The sequence below is a fragment of the Bacillus rossius genome, chromosome 16 (genome assembly GCF_032445375.1).
Source record: "Bacillus rossius redtenbacheri isolate Brsri chromosome 16, Brsri_v3, whole genome shotgun sequence".
NCBI classification, from domain to species: domain Eukaryota; kingdom Metazoa; phylum Arthropoda; class Insecta; order Phasmatodea; family Bacillidae; genus Bacillus; species Bacillus rossius.
In genome coordinates, this window is record NC_086343.1 from 4,434,842 (window position 1) to 4,454,876 (window position 20,035).

Here is a 20,035-nt window from a genome sequence, read left to right on the forward strand (position 1 = left end):
GTGTAGAGGATATTGGAGTTTATCCTGTAGGTCATTGAAGCCGCGAATTTTTCCGGTCTCCAATGATACGACATAAATTACCAGTCGTTTGCTAATAAGTAGGGACAGGACCATGTAACCTCTCGTGTCTAACGCGAGGGGCACAAGGGATGTAATGGAAAACAGAGGTGTGCAGTGTGTTAGACATTTATTCATCCAGAAACACATACCCTTAATGACATCAGATTAAATACAGAATATTATAACGAAGTACATTTGATTTCAGAGCCTTGGCTCCTAACAGAACTCTAAAAGTAACTGCGAACAAACAAACAAAACAAATGATTAGCAGAGCCCTTATTTGAGAATTCAATCCTGGCCCTTATCCCGGGATTTCGGGTAAGTGCACGTACGTCCTGGGATTTGGGATGGCGACAAAACAGAAATAACAGTGAAAATCATGTCAAAGCACCGCGTAACATCGAAATGCAATTTAATACACCATGTAGCACTGAAATGCAAGTTATATAATGGAATTCAAGGAGCATTTAACTTAAACTTAATTCAAATCATAAAAAAAAGTATTCTTCGAATGTTTTAAATTCAAGGAATGTCATTATTACCGGACAAAAATTTGTACCAAAGAGCATGGATAAAAAAAAATTTTTAATTTTTTTATTGTGCATCTGTTATTGAATTACTTTTAAACCCTAGTGCTCGTTAATTTATTTTTATTGTTGACTTGGAAATATTAGCTTCTGTCTTCTAGATTAGATAGCAAATAAAAATTGCCTTTGTATAATTTAACATTTTACCATAAAACTTTATTAAAATATTACAACACAGTTTTTTTCAGTAAAAAAAAAACACTGCCATTGCATTCACTGACCTAAGTGTGGTTATTAGGGTGAAACATTCTTTCTTGATATCACTTAAAATAAATAATTATATTTATAAAAAACATAATTAAGTAGTTTACAGTACATCATTGCCGTCGGCTGTATAAAAATACTTGCAAAATAAAATTAGTACATCAAATCAAAGTAAGAAAATGCAAATGAAATTAAATTTAAACCATTCATAGAGGTAAACGTTGGAATTGCAAAGAGTTAGTTTGAAAGCAAAATGTTAAAACATCAAAACAGTAATTCCTTTCCTTTGGTCGCCTGATTTTTGGTAGAATATTCCTTACAAATACTACGGTTTTTTTTTTATAAGTGAAAACTTCTTTAGCCGCATTGAGCGATTTTTGGTAGGGGCAAAACTTGTGGGTTCGCGTCACCGACATGCTAGTGACGTGTTGCGCCAGACTGGCGAATCGCAGCGGCCTGTGTACATGTATACGCATATATACACTAATACATTGCATATACTCGACTATATCATGTGCGTGTTGGACTCTTTTTTTGGATGGGTAAAATCTTGTGAGTTCGCGTCACCGACATGCTGTAGTAGCAGTAAGTGAAGTTAATTTGACCACGTAAATACATGACCTAGGTCTGACATCACTGGTAAGTCATAGCTAGGTAATGAATTTTTACGTAATTTTGACATCTGTTGTGACTAAAAAAAATGATGTAAGGATAAATGACATCATGCTGGCATCGTACTGATATATAATAGCAAAATCATTTTCTTACGTACATTTGACGTAGGAATGATGTCATATTACACATTTAAAAAAACAAATTTTTTAAGTTTTCACTTCTGTTGACAGCCCAAATGAATGGCTATATATTTTTTTTTTTATATTTTTAATTTGTGATTTTAGAATACATGAATTAGTTTTATCACATTTAATTTTTTTTTCCCTGGTGTCTGGTGGTAATGTTGATCGAGTTATGTTTCCGGGCCGCCGACTGTTTTATTTTTTTTTAATTTACGATATTAGAATTCATTAATTTTTAATTAGTTTATTACATTTAAATGTTTGTTTTTTTCCCCCTGGCGTCTGGTGGTAATCTCGATGGAGTTATGTTTCCGGGCCGCCGACTGAGCCTGGGGTCTGCCCGCAGGTGAGCTCCCGCTCGGAGGACAACAAGCTGAAGATCCGTGCGGTGGAGGGGCTGAGCGAGGACAGCAGCATGGCCGACGTGAGCACGGACTCTGGCTCGGGCTCCGAGGGGGCCGTCAGCGACAGCGAGGCCGACACCGGTGGCACGCCCCGCAAGGAGGAGCAGGACAAGTGCGGTGAGCAGCTCATCAGACGCAGGGGCGGAATGCCGAACGGAAGGATCGTGTGTAAAAATTTTAATAATACGTATTTGAATTCTTCTCGAATGGAAGTTGAATGATTTGAATGATTTAAAGAATATCAAGGCTTCAGGGGCGCAACAACGGGGGGGGGGGGGGGGGGGGGGGGGGGGGGCAAGGGTATTTGGCTCCCCCTCTGAAACCTTGAAGTGGGGGCAAATGGAGGCAAAGAAAGTGCTGTGCAATCAATTTTTAGATAATAAAACTGCTTAAATAGCACAATTTTCCAACTTGAAATACGATGTTTTCCCAGGGGAAGACCCCCGGACCCCCCGCTTCAATAGGGGGGGATCGATGATTCTTTATAAAAAGGTATATTGCCCCCACTTTGGAAATTTAGTTGTTGCGCCCCTGCAAGGCTTGACATCTGGTCAACATGGGAGCAGTTACAGAGTCAAGTAAGGGTGAGCGGCGTTGCCTACTCACTTAAATCAGTATGAGCACATCGTTGTTTGGTCGAGAGAAAGATCAACCAATGTTTAGTGAGCAGTTGCGCGAATGAACGCTTGTTTGAATGAATGTTTGTAAAAATTAATCATTGTATAAAAGAATGAAAAGAAAAGGAATGTTGAATGTTGAATGAATGGTGTATGCATAATCGTACAAAGGAATGACTAATGAATCAATCCTGATTAAATGGTAGAATTTTGAATGAATGGTTGTACAAAATTTTAAGAATGATTGAATCCTGCTTGAATGGATGTTGAATGATTTAAAGGATTTCGAGGCTCGACACCTAGTCAACTTGGGAGCAGTTATAGAGTCACGTAAGGGTGATTAACTGATAAGATGAGAATGGAACGAATGGGCCGGGGAAACAGGATGGCCCTGAGAAAACCCGCAGACTCGTGGTGATCCGTGCCACATTTCTCGCTTGCATCAAACCGTGGTTAGGCCCTGGTGGGTATCAAACTTGTTACATATGAGGAAAGATGGCAACATGTCTACAGTGGGGCTCCACATATACCTAGTAGTGTGTGCGTGCTTCGCTAAACATGAAATGGCTTATTGGCCATTAATGTTGTTTCGTTATTTAAGAGGTAGGGACTGGTTTTTGGGTTATGTATACTGTGGTGATTACATAAATTAAAGGGTTTTTTGGGTGGAGTGAGTAACTTCAGCATCATTTTTAATTTTTCATTGTATATTAATTTGAAAAATTTCAATGCATGTGAATCAAATTCCATTGTCAGAATTCAATAACTGATACTTTAAGAAAACACTCTTTCATCTAACGATGTTTCAGTAGTTGGAGCATGTATTGTAGAGTTCAGCTGCTGGGGCAGTCAAATTAACTAACATACATCAAACAATAATTACAGTCAGCAGTCACCCAATTATTTCTTAACAACATGGATGTAAGAACTTAATGAACACAGTAGTTAACCGCCTGCCGCCTTCTGCCACACCTTGAGTGGACTGTCACACTCGGGTCCTTGGTTCTTAATCCGGGCAAAGCCTCTCCACAAGGTGGTAGTAGTCACAGCTGCGAGAGACAACCACAGGGCTTCATCGTGCTGTCCCCACGGAGGCAGAGGTCCTGTTTCTGGGCACGGCTTTCGTGTTTCTCACCTCGGGTCCGTGGGGCTGTTGACAATTTCTGATTTCACTACCCCTTGGGTTGCACAGATGCTCTTGTCACTCGCACACACTAATTAACACTGGTTGGCGTTTTTTACCATTTAAACGTCATTCTCACAAAAAATTATGTGTTCTTTCTGTGTGTGTCTTAAATTAAGCCTGTTTGTGCTTGTGGTAGTATCAATTTTTCATGAGAGAGAGAAAAAATATAAGAGATTTCTATGAGTGGAAACTAGTGGATTCTTGTGCAGCCATGACGGTTGCCAAAGTAAAGAGTAACATGGGTGTTCTGGTGCAGGGTAGAGGGTAACATGGGTGTTCTGGTGTAGGGTAGAGGGTAACATGGGTGTTCCGGTGCAGTGTAGAGGGTAACAAGGTTGTTCCGGTGCAGGGTAGAGGGTAACATGGGTTTTCCGGTGCAGGGTAGAGGGTAACATGGGTGTTCCAGTGCAGTGTAGAGGGTAACATGGGTGTTCCAGTGCAGTGTAGAGGGTAACATGGGTGTTCTGGTACAGGGTAGAGGGTAGCATGGGTGTTCTGGTGCAGTGTAGAGGGTAGCATGGGTGTTCCTGTGCAGTGTAGAGGGTAACAAGGGTGTTCCGGTGCAGGGTAGAGTGTAACATGGGTGTTCCGGTGCAGGTTAGAGGGTAGCATGGGTGTTCCGGTGCAGTGTAGAGGGTAGCATGGGTGTTCTGGTGCAGGGTAGAGGGTAGAATGGGTGTTCCGGTGCAGGGTAGAGGGTAACATGGGTGTTCCGGTGGAGGGTAGAGGGTAAAATGGATGTTCCGGTGCAGGGTAGAGGGTAACACGGGTGTTCCTATGCAGGGTAGAAGGTAACACGGGTGTTCCGGTGCAGGGTAGAGGGTAACATGGGTGTTCCGGTGCAGTGTAGAGGGTAGCATGGGTGTTCCGGTGCAGTGTAGAGGGTAGCATGGGTGTTCCGGTGCAAGGTAGAGGGTAGCATGGGTGTTCCGGTGCAGTGTAGAGGGTAGCATGGGTGTTCCGGTGCAGTGTAGAGGGTAGCATGGGTGTTCCGGTGCAGTGTAGAGGGTAGCATGGGTGTTCCGGTGCAAGGTAGAGGGTAGCATGGGTGTTCCGGTGCGGTGTAGAGGGTAGCATGGGTGTTATGGTGCAGGGTAGAGGGTAGCATGGGTGTTCCGGTGCAGTGTAGAGGGTAGGTTGGGTGTTCCGGTGCAAGGTAGAGGGTAGCATGGGTGTTCCGGTGCAAGGTAGAGGGTAGCATGGGTGTTCCGGTGCAGTGTAGAGGGTAGCATGGGTGTCATGGTGCAGTGTAGAGGGTAGCATGGGTGTTCTGGTGCAGGGTAGAGGGTAGCAAGGTTGTTCCGGTGCAGGGTAGAGGGTAACATGGGTGTTCCGGTGCAGGCGGTCCGACGCCCAAGCGACGAAAGCTGGAGAAGGACCTGTGCGACCTCCGCATCCCGCTGGAGCACGGCTGGAGGCGTGAGACCCTCATCGGCGGTGTCAGCAGGACCGGCACCATCAAGGGCGACGTCAGCTACTTCTCCCCGTGCGGCCGGCGCATCCGCCAGTTCCCGGACATCGTCCGGGTGAGCGGCGGTGCACCCGAGGGGGAAGTCAACTGGGTCTGGATGCCCAATATTCATCCTTATGACTCGGTGTCACACGCAGAGTTTGTTATTTCATTTTCTTGCCATAACTGTAATTAAGAGCTAACCCTGTAAATTTATCACGATTGGACGTAGTTATGCAAAAAGGAACCAACCTACATGAAACCTATTCTGAATATTTTGAAGCCAAATTAATTATAAATTGTAATTTGTATTGATAACATAATGTGGGTATAATTTTAATGGTCTAGTATAAATACTGATATAATAATAGCAACAACGGTACCATCAACCTTGTACTATTTTTATTTATTTTCAAATAAAATATAGCAAAATTGTGGGTTGGTTCCTTTTTGCATAACTACGTCCGATTAATCTCTTACATTTCATGTTTTGTCTCAAATTTTTTCAAATGTTAATCTTATTGTGGTGAAAACGTTTTTGCAAATGTTCTCAAGTATGATTTCTTGCATGACCTTTTACAGCTTGATAGTAATTAGTAAATATGTGGCGTAAAATAAATTTACGTCCCAACAAGAAGTACATTTTTTTTGAAGGAAATGGAGCATTCAATCTTTTCGATGATGTGTGTCGTTACACGGTTCGAAATGCCAGGTGGATGTGATTAATGTGAGTCCCGTCGCGTGGCGTGTGCGCAGTACCTGGAGAAGAACAACGTGTTCGGCCTGAGCCGGGAGAACTTCAGCTTCAGCCCCAAGGTGGTGCTGGGGGAGTTCCTGCAGCCGACGGGCGGGGAGGAGCCGGTGCGGCTGTCGGAGGAGCAGGTGGCCAAGCGGCTGGAGGACCTGCGCACCTGCAAGGCCAAGTCGCACGCCTCCAACGCGCACAAGTACGTGACGTACTACTCCCTCCACTGCCGTCGGGGCGACTGAATTGTTGCCCATGGGAAGGGCAGCCCTTCAGGATTTTTCTGACAGTGGTTAGTTTGTAAAGTGACCTAACCTTAACCTAACCTAACCTAAACTAACCACTGTCAGAAAAATCCTGATGGGCTGCCCATCCAAGGGGCAACAATTCAGCTCCCCCCTGCTGTCGGCCACTTCCAGCGCGGCTTTGGTGGGTCTGTGGGTCGCAGGGGCCGGCGTGGGACCCCTTCAAGGGGACGGGCTGTTGTGCAAGAGAAAGGAAACGGTTGCGAAACACGACGTTAAATAAGTCGGAGATCGACCTTGGGTGTATTGACATATTCGTGGGTCTCAGATCCTGAATACTAATAGTTTCGTGCAACTTTTAAATGAAGGGAAAAGTTTAACACGTGATTTTTTTTCTATTTGATTAAACATAAATATAAACTTTCAAATTAAAAATATATGAAATCAAAAGTTCAGGTTTCGGAGAAGTTATTTCCTGCCCGATGTTTTGGGAAGGACACGTTTCCAGGTTTTTTTTCGGGAAAGACCGGGGTCCCACCGTGCTCTTAATTAACTTGATTTCCACTATATATATGCGTGTGTGTGTATATATATATCCACACATACATATATATGTATATATACACATATACATTTATATATATGTATGTGTATATATATATGTGTATATATTAGGGGTGTGCGGGAATAGGTTTTTGTACTGCGGGAAATTTTCTGGAAAAATTAATTATTCCCGCGGGAAACGAGACAGGATGGGGAAAATTAAAAAAAAAAAAAGGCAATTTTTTAATTATAATATGAGAAGATGGCCATTTAAACGTTTCTTGCAAAGTTAGTTGTTCTTTTGCTGCTATTTCTTTTGTCTGCTTCACTTGCCCTTTTTTCAGCGGCGACTTCATATTTTTTAGCATCCTCAAATTCTTTATTTATAGCCAGACGTGCTACCATGCTCGCATCTCAAAAATTTTTCACACGAGACACACTTTGCCAGGGATTTACTGTCTGTCAGACGTTCAAAATATTTCCAAAACTTTTAGGTTTACAAGTAACAAGCTGATCGGTTGCGACCTCCATTATTTGTAGGCTGCTAGTTTGTTTTAATATACAACGGCATCGAAAATAGGAACAGATACTTTGCACAAGCCTTAATAACGTAACGTCAGCCGACAAAGCCCGCCAAACTAAACAGTAAACAACTATTTTTTTTCTCCCAAAGCAAAATCATAGATGTTTAGATACTCTTGAGCAGTGGTTTAAAACTACGTGATTTCATATTTTTCAAAGTGCCAATACAGTTCTCTACATTGCCACTGCTATCAAGTAATGAGAACGGTTACGCTTCGTTATGTAACGCAAGTATAGTATTTCTTATATCTTTGGTAAAAAGGTTGGATTGCGCATGTGTTTTGTTTGTGTTTAAGGACACACAGTGGTTTTAGGTTAAGTATTCGATGGTGACGGCAATAACGTTATTTAACTGACTATTCACGTATCTTGCAAATTTGTACCCTTGAAGAAATATATTTATGAACGTATACAATATTTAAGGTACTCCATGTACGTTTTTTATATTCCAATTAGATATGTGTAAACGATTATCATAATTCACTGCACACCACAGCTGTCGCTACGATCGGCATACGTTTAAAAGATGTTTTGCGTTTAAATAGTACGGAAACCCTTAAAAAATGTACGAATCCATAAAAAATATTGTTGTAAAAACAGTTTGAATTAATAGCAAACATTTTCACATGATTAGTAAACATTTGTAAATTTTTAAACAATTTCCCGAAAAATTCGGGAGTAATAAAATTTCCGCCCGGCATTTCGGGAAGCCTATTTTCCCGACTTTTTTCCCGAAGCGTCAGGATCCCGCACACCCCTAGTATATTTATATAAATAAATAAACTCAGGGCTGGCCGGTGTCTTGATGGTCGCTGTGAGCCTGTGCGTGTGTGGTCCAGGCTGGAGGCGGCGCGGATCGCTCAGGAGCAGAAGCTGCAGCAGCAGCTGGAGAGGGAGAAGGCGGCCATGATGGCGAAGGAGGCGCGCCGGGCGGCCAAGGAGGAGGCTGCCCGCCAGAAGGAGCACGTCAGGTGAGGCCGTGCCACTGGCACGCCACGCTGATCCGTGCACGCGCTCGTCATCCCGATCCTCGTCCCGAGCCGCCCCACCGACCGGCCGTGATCCGGTCGCGTCCCTCGCGGAGCGCTCGGCTTACAAATGTCCATAATCACGTTATTTATTATTGACCACACAAAATGAAATATTTTAAAATCAACAGCCTCTGTTATGTATCAGTAATTTACTTCCTTGCATTGCTCAGGACGCTGTTTGTCTGGATGCCTCCCCGTGTTGCAGATTGTTAAAGGAGCAAGAACGCAACGAGCGGCAGGAAGCCATCAGGAAGGAACGGGAGCTGCGAAATCAACAGCTGATGGAGGTAAGAAGCATCTGCAACATGGATTTCATTAGTTGTTTTCCTACAGTAGTTAATCACGAGTGGTGGACAGGATGGGTTTTGCTCATAATTGTGCATTGCAACCTTACTAAAAAAAATAACAGTAAGAAATCGCCAGAGTCACGTTCTCCACACAGTTGCGATATTCGAACTTTGGACTCGTGTTCGGAATAACCCAGGTTCCAGTCCTGGTCTGGCCATTCCGATCTTCGGTTCTGAATGTTTTTTTCGAAATCACTCCATTCGAACGCTGGGGTGGTTCTGTCCTTACTGTAGGCCGTGTATGACACGTCTCGGTTCTTCCCGACTTGAAACTGTCTGTTCGAACCTTTAACCTCGTCATCGGTAAGCGGAAAACAAAAATTAAAGTAGTATCGTAGCTTAACAGAGTGTCATCTTCGAACAATCATATACATTCAGTCAGTTTTTATTTTGCAAATTTTTTTTTTTACTGTCTAACAGATAATACTTGGTATTTATAATGCAATGTAATGAATTGAAAGTTGTGTTATGAACTAAATAAAACATCTTCGTATTTTTTCAAATGTTTTACAGTTATTTAGTTGTAAATACTGCAAGTGCAGCTGTAAACCAATTTGCGCTGTTGCTTTTTTTTTAGGTTGAATATATTTAACTCATTAGTTGTAAAACGCCTGAGGCGCCCGTTGAAAAATGAATATAAAAACCACTGAAAAATTTTTGAAATCTATGGCCTTATCAGAATATGACCCTATATCCCCGTGCATATTATCTTTGCATCTCTGACTAGGCAGCAGGAGGAACAGGTTTGCAAAGAAAAGTTTCACTGTAAGTGGATGAAAACAGAATTAGTACAGCATTATGGAATAGTCAGTCAGTGAGTCAGTGATGAGTGTATTCATATTATATATAATTCTAAAATTTTGAATGAATACTATGGAGATTAGCATATTCAATAGCTTAGGTTTATTTGATTCATTAATTTTTAATTTGACTCAAACACAAATGAAAATGAATTTGAGTTGTCTAGTAGACTCCTGTTTACCAAACAAAATTACAGTTAAACAGCCATGAATTTTTGTGGGGATTGATGCTAAACATTTTTTTTTGTTATGTATTATTTTTAACCATCTGTTATTAGGAATCAGTATCTTAAATATGGTATTCAAACATTTTTTATGTTTAACTTACTAGAATGTTTAGTTTCAAAGAAGTGTGGATTTTTATATCATCTTTTATAATGTAATGTTTCTGAAGCTCTGTAGTTCGTAGTTTTTGAGATAAGTAGTTAGTAAATATTTTGGTGTAGGGTCTTAATATTATAGCGGTAGGTTTTGACTCATTTGGTTCCTGAATAAATTGACTTAGTCATTGTTTCAAAATGACTCAAACAATTTTTACCACTTGAAAATGATTTAGTAAGCACAGCATCCGAGATTTCAGTGGTATGTAGAAAGGTAGATAATGATTTAGGGGTATGTAGGTAATGTTTTTGGGCAGGTAGTTTTTGGATGGTAGTTAAAGTGCTTTAATTGAGTGAGGGACATAGGGCTAGTGGTTTTTATATAGTTTGTAGTTCAGTGGTTTCGGAGTAGGATAATATGTTCTTAGAAAGAAATGTACGAAAATTACATAGAGAAATAAGGCATCAAATGCAATTACATCACATGTCAAGTAATTGAAGATGATAAGAAAACTCTTGTGCGGAGACAGCTAGCAAAAATTTTCACCTGAGATGAGAAAAACTGGCAGTGTAGGGAAAGAAGAGGAAAAATAGTAAAATATTTGGCATATATGATAAACATGGAAAGTTTGTAGAAAAAAAGGTAGAATTGTGGTCCTATAGTGCTTATGGAAAAAATAATTACAAAGTGTTGCTAAGGATGTCTTGGGTTCAGTAAAAAATTTTGATTTTGTGTGATATATGAACCTGTAGCAACATAGCGAACATGGATTTAAAATAGTTATGCTAAAAGGATTTTGAGAATCAGGATACTTATTTGTTTTGGACTTTGGTATTTCCGGGTCAATTTTTTTGTGCCCTTCGAACTAACATCGTGTGTACGTACGTATTCCTTGACATTAATGTGCTCACTGTTTTTTGTAGTCTAGGAACATGATGCATAATTTACAAGCTTTCATTAAAAAAGCACTTAATGGCAAGTAATGCAACTCATTATTTGTTAAGTCAGGTTCTACTACGCACCATGCCATTTCAACGAGGACTGATAACGGTCGTCTGTTGCTCAAACAATAATGGGTGTGCTGGTTCAGCGTAGATTATGTCTGGTTTGACTGTACAGGACAAGAGAGTCAGTGAAACCTTATTACAATATACCTGATAAATAGTCAGTTTTTTTACTTCAAATGAAAACAACTGTTGTTACTAAATAGAAAACATCTTGTAGAGGTTTTACGATATAAAAATGTGAATTTTTAAGGGAGTTTTTCTTTTATTTGTATGCGATGACTGTGTTGTCGGATGAGTATACGCTGTACTATTTTAAAGTGGAAACTGGACGTTATCATTAGGACATTATCACAGGATGGTACTACATGTGTACTTCATAGAAAGACAAACACATCACACTCACGTGTGCAAGTTTAAAGCGTGGTTGCGGACCCTGTTAGGGCAATATGTAGTTGAGCGGCCTCCCACGAGGTGATCACGTGGAAAGGAAACACAGTTTTGCACTGCTGTGCTGTCGAAAAGTTTTGTTTGGTTGGGCTGGTTTCTTCTTGCAGTTCGCAATTGTATTTTGTTTCTTAGCTATACATAAAAATTTCATCACATGGATATGTAAAATAGTGTTTTAATAACCCATGGCTTTTATAGGTTATTGTATCTTGTGTTTTTCAGATACAGCTAAACCAGATACTGTTCTGATAAAAAATCAGAATAAAAGACTATTACAATTTAATAAATAATCATTTACAACAAATATTTCATTGAGGCAATATAAGTGGGACCAAAATTTGAATACTTCTGGTTTAAAATAGTCTGTAGTACATAAATTGTGGGGTTGTCTACAGATTTATAGTTTTAATTTGTAGTTAAAGCCGTGTACAGTTTTTGTATTTTTGACAAATTACTTTCATGAATATTGTACAGCACTTTCAGAATTGTTTGTCAGCTGCTGAAGACATCAAGTCGTTTCATTACGAAAGAAACTTCCGCTGTTTTGAACCTATATGTAGATAAATTTGTTGATACTGAATAACTGTTATATTCATAATTTATGTTCTTTGTTACTTAAATTTATTCTATCCTTTGGTGGTCTTCGTGCAGATTATTTCGCTTTTGCTTTACAAGTTATAATTTTTAGATAATTGTAGATAGTGATAGTCAACTACCCTTTGAATTGGCCAAATTTCTCCTATTTCTGGTAAGTCAGTTTGATGTAAATGTTAATTTTTCTCTCTTTCTCATTTTTGTTCGTTTTAAGCACGCACAAAAAAAAAAGGAACATTAAATTGAAATTTGGTCAGATATCTTCACATTGCCTTTGTAACAGATTTTTGTGACTTTTTTTAAAATTAAAAGTTTAAATTATTTATTTAGAATTTTATTCCGTGACTAATTATTTTTTTCCATGTAAAATAAATTTACTTACTTTGTATTTCTAAATTTGATTTTTTAACTAACCTATCCAATCAAAAAAGATGCTGGTTCTTAGATTAGTATGACATTTATTGATGATCATTAAAGAAAAACATGTAGTTCTTGCTTACAAGTTACAACATAACAAAAATAACTTGTTGTTTGACAAGTGTGCAGGAATTCCATTTATGAATATTTAATGTTCCTAATGGCCGTATCACTGAACAGTGGCTGTGAACTAGTAGTGTTAGAAATGTTTGCAGTTGGCTCTGAAGTAACTGTTAAATTTTGAACAAGTTCTATGAAATGGAAGAAACCCAGGTTTGAGCGCAGTTAAACTTTGACCACGTGGAACTAACTTCAGAGAACCACATTAATGTGAGTTTTATTTTATTAGTCTCCAATGCCGACCCTGGTGCTTGTAAAGTTTTTCAAGAGCAATAACTCTGAAATTCAACTAAATTACATACACATAATATTAATTAACATCAAAACACCTTTCAGTTTCTTTTAAGTTCAACCTTAAATTCACATAGTTGAAATATTAAACAGTTTAACAAAGCTACAAAACAAAACTCATCAAAGTTCACAGGCTCACAGGTTTAGTTTGCAATCATTCGCAACTGCAGTTGATGGTCTGGGTAGTGAAGTTTCACTTTTCAAGAACTGTCAAATTTTTGTTTTTTTGAGGACCTGTTTTTTATAGAGTATGTGTCCCTTTAATTTTTACTAGGCTTTTGGGAAGCTTCGACTGAGCGAATCAAATCAAAACTTGTTTTAATATTCAATTTGACTTCACCAGTAAATTTGCTATTAATTTTATTTGTTGCTTCGAATGTGATGCTAAGATTCACGACTGATGTGACACGTTGCGTTTGTTGTAAAGCTTAGAGAATATTTTTATTCAGGATACATGTTACAAGGCAAGTCATAGATTTTTAACACAGCAAGGAAATTTTAGAAAGCAGTTATTTGGGTATCAATTTCTTTCTTTTAGAGTGACAATAGATGGTATCTATGTGTGGGGCCAATGCGTGTAAAAACAAGAACATTTTTCATTTTTCAAATTTGTATTTTAGTATTTATTAATACAAATTTTTTGATAATTTTTTAGTACTTCATGTGTTATTTGAAAATTCCTAAGTATTGTTATTTTTGAAATGGGCAAAATCTTTCTTAATCACTTTTTTTAATGGTATGAAAATAATTATTTTTTATGCACTATATTTTTATTCCACGAATAAAGTGAGTTATAATAAAGTTGTTCAAGAGGAACAGAGAGTTATTTTGAGCATACATGTAAAACCTTGCGGCAGCGATCTCTATGCTCTGTGGCTATTTTTACTGGTGCCTTGTTCAGCGATATTGCCTTCTATGTGTGCGCTGCACTTTTTTTTTATTTGTCATGTTTTTCATCCATTTTACACTCTGCAGTACAGTTGAATGTTTTTTTTTTCATCTTTACATATTTCTGGGTGTTTCTCTGTGTGTAATATGTGTGTCTGCATTCTCGCATGATCTCGGCTGGTTTGAGTGTTTTACGTGTACAGTTTGTACATATTATTACATACTTAATTCTATGTTAATCATTGGATATTTGGGCGTGCAGTTAGGTGAAAATATTCCTGAGCCATGCCCTACATGATGTAGTCTGATATTCGCTTGTTTTCAACCATTGAATGTTTTTGAATATTAAGAGCTAATTTTAATTATGGCAATATACAATTTTATTGAAAATGGCCATGAAATATTTGTACTACAAAAAAATAAATTTTGCAGGGCCATAGGAAAGTGTTTTTTAAAGCCAAAAAACAATTAATTAGTATCACAAGTGAGATGAATTTTTTAAACCAAATCTGGCAATCAAATTTATTATATTATTAACTGCTACAGAAGCAATGTATTACGTGGGTTTTGTGCAGTATGTGACTAATTTCTCTTTAACAGAGAAATTTTGAATAATCTTTCTTGATTGAGTTTTCTTCACTATTATGTACTTATCTCCTACTTGCCAAAATTACCACAGCATGAAAATGTATTAAATTCAATTTTTTTTTAAAATTGTTGTGTTAAGTTTTGGAAATGTGTTTAAATGTAAGCCTCTTCATGTGGTCGGGTTTAAAAGCTGTGGAATAAACCCAAAAACAAAATTACTTTTATGAACGGGGATAGAATTTCGCATTACAATTTTCCTTCTAAATATGAAACATACGTACTTCGTTGCTGTTGCCTTTACAATTTTATGTCATCACACAACACAGAAAGCTCTTAATTAGCTACCTTTATCAGTAGGATTTACACTTGCATAATAAGCATTGGAAACAAGTTCAAAGAGAGAGAAACCAAAAAAAAATAATTTTTTTTTGCATTGTTTTGTACTATATGGATGGTAAATGTTGTATAATAACTTATAAATATATACCCGAAAAGGAATTTATTTCGTTAAAAAATATGTGTAATTTTTCTCAGAATTTTTTTTTACAGACTTGATGTGGCAACCATGGTTGCTTGTAAGATATATATGACAAATTATTTACCAGAAGCCAGTTTGCATAGATTCTAATGAGAATGGAAGCACTTCATAAATCACCTATTTACTGCTTTGTACGGATTTAATTATTGAGGTTAAGATTTAAATCCCACAAATGTCAATGTGTCTTTCTAGTTATCAAAACAACAACTATATTACTATGCGTATAGACAGATTGAAAAACTATTTCAATAATTATTTGTCAAGAAATATTATTACTCACAGTTACTCTGTGATTTGCATACTAAAATTTTCATTATAAAATATTTTTTGTTTATTTAGCACGGCTAACCCAACAGAGTGACATATGAAAAGTCTCAAAATGTCTTAGCAAGACAATTCCTTCAAACAAAATGTGAAGGCATAAATCCAACAAAACAATTTACTCAAGAAATTTAAAATTGTACTAACATAATTATGCCGAAATTTTTTTCAAGCACGGGACGTGTTACTTTTGTAGTTAGTAAATTAAAAAAAATTAGCATAACCGTAGTCCTGTGTGTTGGTGAAGTTATGAAAAAAATGCTGTCCAAATTTCTTTAACAGTTTTAGGAAGTAATTTTATTTCTTATATTAGCTGATAGTTATGTTTATTTGTGACTCATATTTGTTTATATTGTTAGTAAGAAGAGAACTTTGGATGGAAAATTTGATTCGACCTTAGAATTTTTTTGGCATGTTCGTTATGACTTAGCTTTCAAGGCTCCCCAGTACCTAAATGACTTTATAATGAATGACTGAAAAGCCCGCTTAGTCAGGGGTGTATCTGTGTTAGTGAGATGGGATGATAAGTGTGATGCTTGCTGGTGCTTCTAATGTGGTGTCTCCTCTGAACTGGCGTGCAGTCTTCTCATCGTACTTAGGACAACTATGAAATTAGAGCTGTAACCATAATATTACATGGCGGAAAAACAAAGATAAAGGTGTAATGCAAGACATTTGAGTGCTTTCAAAATTCTGTACCTGGTGTTTCTTCATCTAAAAATTATTCTGAAAATATGCGTTTTAACAATTTTCACTCTCCTAAAAATACGGTTAAAAAAGTCAATCCTGGCACGAAACTGCTCATTCGCCCTCAGCATGTTTTCAATTGCTTTTCCTGAACAGACCCCCACTTGGATATCTTAAAGCAGTTTTCGTGGCTTCTAGTTCTGCACACCGTATGTGTGCCCGGGTAGTTGTGGCTCTGAAGGGTCATTTAGGTCAATTGATCAATGTAGGTGTGTGGACGGGGGGGTAAATGAGATGAAATTGGAGTATTGATGGAATAAATGTGGGTGAGGAGGGGGGGGGGAGTTCTCCAAGAAGACCCTCCTGCTTGCTTCAAGGCGCACCGAGTTTTTCCGCTTTCAGAATATCCAGCTGTGAGTCCTGCGTTGCCCTTGTGGGAGGTGGTTGCGAAATTACTGGACCCCTGTGACTGCTCGGGGAGAGAGCTGTGTGACATTACGTAGTTGGTGAAAGTGTATTTGCTTTCCAAGAGGACGTAGGACCAGATTGCATGGATCAGGAAAATTGATTTAATTTTTTTTAACTGTGCATATTTTACTGACCAAGTTTCAAATCGCAAATGCTCGCTAATTTATTTTTAAATGTTCTGGATGCATTGGCTTTTGGACCATTATTTTGCCGTAGAAATGATTAGTGCGAATTTTATCCAGATTTTTGTAGAGTATGTATTTAAAAAAACAGCTTTTTATAAAAAAAATAAAAACTAACACCGAAATACTTTGCTTTAAAAACAATTTTGGATTGAAAATTAAACCATAAAATCTTGGCTCTCTAATGATTATCATTCAGGCCCGAGAAATGTAAACCTAAACACCATCAAAGATAGCAGCATTGCCCATAACGTTAGTGCAGTAGTCTAGAAGATACTAGATGATGTGAGATACATTTTTTGTATACTTTTTACACATACTTTTAGCAGAGAATCTCTGTGTTGGTTATTGTCTCCAGACCATTATTCTTAGTTATTTTTTTTTGTTGTGGACAATTATGTAACTGTGGTCAGTTTGACACAGTATTTTTGTTTAGGGAAGATTTTGATTATATTTTGAAAGTTTGACCAGATTATCCAGGACAGAAATTTTTAAAGCTACTGAAATCTATATGACCGCCTAAGATTTTTTTTTTTTTTTTGGTTCTATCACTGCATAATGAAATGTGAACCAAGAGATACTATATAATAATCAAAAAGCAATTTATTTGAAATTTTTTACTAAGTTGTTCATCTGACATTAAGTGGTTTAAAACTATTTTTGGAAAATTTATTAAGAAAATAAAATGCATCAATCACACATATGATTTAGATATAAACTTTTTTCTTCTTTTTTTTTAAATTAAGCTAGATTTTACAATAGCACATTATTGATTTGATTTTAATGCAATAAAAATGATATTAATATTCAAATACCAATACAGACAGAGTGGTAACATAAAGTAGAATGTAGTATAGTTCTATGGAAATATTACTATGTGCTATTCCATATTAAATATTCTGTTTACACCAAACTAAGAAAAATATTACATTGGTTAACTTTTGTTACTATACACGTGGAATTTATTTCTTTAGTTAATTTTGTAAATACACTTGTCAAAATAGACCAGAACTTTTACAACTTGAACAGACAACTAGACTATACAAACTACAGAGGGGCTATCAGTTCAGTCTGATTAGTAGGCACCGAGTACATAGATTGAGCTCTTGTGTTCTTGTTGTGTGATTTTGAAATAACCGGGAAAACGACAGTAAGGTGACCACAAACTGGTGCTTGTAAATAGAATCTTTCCTCTAGGTGAGAAATTTCAACTTTTTTCTCCAAAAATAATTTTGCAAATCTGTAAGAGAGTGGTGACATCTTTCCTCCAAGAGTTTATTGGGATGTCTGCTTCCGGGGTGGTATGTCATATAGTCCTATAGGAGTAGGCGCTGGTTCCTCTCATTTCGCTGCTGTGCGAGACATTTCTTATAAAACTGTACATAGCAAGCTTTCCTTGGAAGTTGTATGTGTCACGTCTTGTTCGGGAGTGATTGGAGGTGTTTTTCCTTGGGTAATGATACGTGGTGTGATTCCTTCAGGAGTTGTGCATGACATTTTTCCTCCATTTGCACTGCTGGAAATTTTTCGTGTTATAGTGGAAGGAAATACCTTTTTTGCAGTGGCAGGATAATTTGTTCCTGATGTCTGTCCTTGAGGATTAGAATGTGGTTTCTCTCCTCTGAGAAAGGTTGGTGAAATATGTCCTTTGGGAGTGTCAGGTGATGTAGTTTCTCCATGAAAAATAACTGATGTCTTTCCTCTGGCCCTGATATATAAAGTCTTTCCTGTGGTAGTAACATTTGGTGTGTCTTCTCCAGGAGCGATTGTAGATATCTGTAGTTTGGGAGTGACAAGTGATGTGGTTTCTCCATGAGCAGTTACTGGTATTTTTCCTCTGGTTTTGGCTCCAGTAGGTGTAGCTAACATCTTTCCTTCAGGAGTGTTGTATGGTGTCTCTTCTACAGTAGTGACTGTTGATGTCTGACTTTCGGGAGTGACAGGTGATGTTTTATCTCCATGAGCAATTACTGATGTTGTTCTTCTGGTTGTGGTAGACAAAGTCTTACCTCTAGGAGTTGTAGCTGACATTTGTCCTCCAGGAGAGTTGTATGGTGTATCTTCTCCAGGAGTGATTATTGATGTCTGTCCTTTGGGCGTGGTAGGTGATGTGGTTTCTCCATGAGCATTTACTGGGGTTTTTCTTCTGGTTGTGGTAGACAAATGCTTACCTCTAGTAGTTGTAGCTGACATTTGTCCTCCAGGAGAGTTGTATGGTGTATCTTCTCCAGGAGTGATTATTGATGTCTGTCCTTTGGGAGTGGCAGGTGATGTGGTTTCTCCATGAGCATTTACTGGTGTTTTTCTTCTGGTTGTAGTAGACCAACGCTTACCTCTAGGAGTCATAGCTGACATTTGTCCTCCAGAAGAGTTGTATGGTGTATCTTCTCCAGGAGTGATTATTGATGTCTGTCCTTTGAGAGTGGCAGGTAATGTGTTTTCTCCATGAGCATTAACTGGGGTTTTTCTTCTGGTTGTGGTAGACAAATGCTTACCTCTAGGAGTTGTAGCTGACATTTGTCCTCCGGGAGAGTTGTATGGTGTATCTTCTCCAGGAGTGATTATTGATGTCTGTCCTTTGGGAGTGGCAGGTGATGTGGTTTCTCCATGAGCATTAACTGGGGTTTTTCTTCTGGTTGTGGTAGACAAATGCTTACCTCTATGAGTTGTAGCTGACATTTGTCCTCCGGGAGAGTTGTATGGTGTATATTCTCCAGGAGTGATTATTGAATTCTGTCCTCTAGAAGGGTCAGGTGTTGTGATTTCTCCAAGAGTCATTATTGAGGTCTTTCTTTCGGCAGTGGTAGATGAAGTCTTTCCTCTAGGTATAATTGACATCTGTCCTCTGGAAGAGTTATATGTTGTCTCTTCTCCAGTAGTGGTTGCCGAAGTATGTCCTTTGTCAATGTTGGGTGCTGTGATTTCTCTATGGCTGTTTGTTGATGACTGTGCTTTGGTGGTCACAGGTGAAGCCTTTTTTCTGGGAGGTGTACCTGACATCTGTTTTCCGGGAGTAGTTTGTGAAACTTCCTCTTTAGTAAGTGTACTTTCTTCATGATTGGTTGCTAATTCATTTTTGTCAGTCAGGCTAGATAACATTTTTTCAATAACTGTGTGTGAAAATTGGATTTTGAGAGTGGAAAGTAACTTGTTCAGTCTTGAAGTGGTACTTGAATTCTTGCCACTGGTTGTAGTAGATGATGACTTTTCTCTGGAATTTTTACTTGACTTCTCTTTGGCAGGACAGGTGCATGAGTTCATTCCTCCAATAGTTGTTGGTGACATTTTTCCTCGAGGAGTTTTAATTGATGTTGTTCTTAATTTAGTGCTGTTTGAATTTTTCCCTCCGGTAATGTTATTTGATGCCTGTGGTTCAGTTTTGCAATATGATACATTTCTTTCATCAGTGTAATGTAATGTTCTTAGTTCAGGATTTTTACGTGATATCTTCATTTTTTGAGTGGTACATGATCTATTTTCGCTTATATTTAAAATTACCTTTTTTCCTTTGGTAGTACTTGATATTGTTTCTTTGTTAGTTCTACTTGATATATTTCCTCCACTAGTA

The 20,035-nt window shown here is 38.1% G+C and overlaps 1 protein-coding gene across 5 annotated transcripts in view; it reads left to right on the top strand.

The window, feature by feature from the left end:
• The window catches only part of LOC134540010 (bromodomain adjacent to zinc finger domain protein 2B-like), a 261,508-nt gene that overhangs the window by 169,474 nt on the left and 71,999 nt on the right, over positions 1–20,035 (top strand). For all 5 annotated transcript variants that reach the window (XM_063382430.1, XM_063382433.1, XM_063382431.1 and 2 more), the window contains 5 exons: positions 1,995–2,169; positions 5,197–5,381; positions 6,062–6,252; positions 8,260–8,391; positions 8,657–8,738. In XM_063382430.1, the coding sequence (XP_063238500.1) occupies positions 1,995–2,169; positions 5,197–5,381; positions 6,062–6,252; positions 8,260–8,391; positions 8,657–8,738 (765 nt within the window). The remainder of the gene's footprint in view (positions 1–1,994; positions 2,170–5,196; positions 5,382–6,061; positions 6,253–8,259; positions 8,392–8,656; positions 8,739–20,035) is intronic.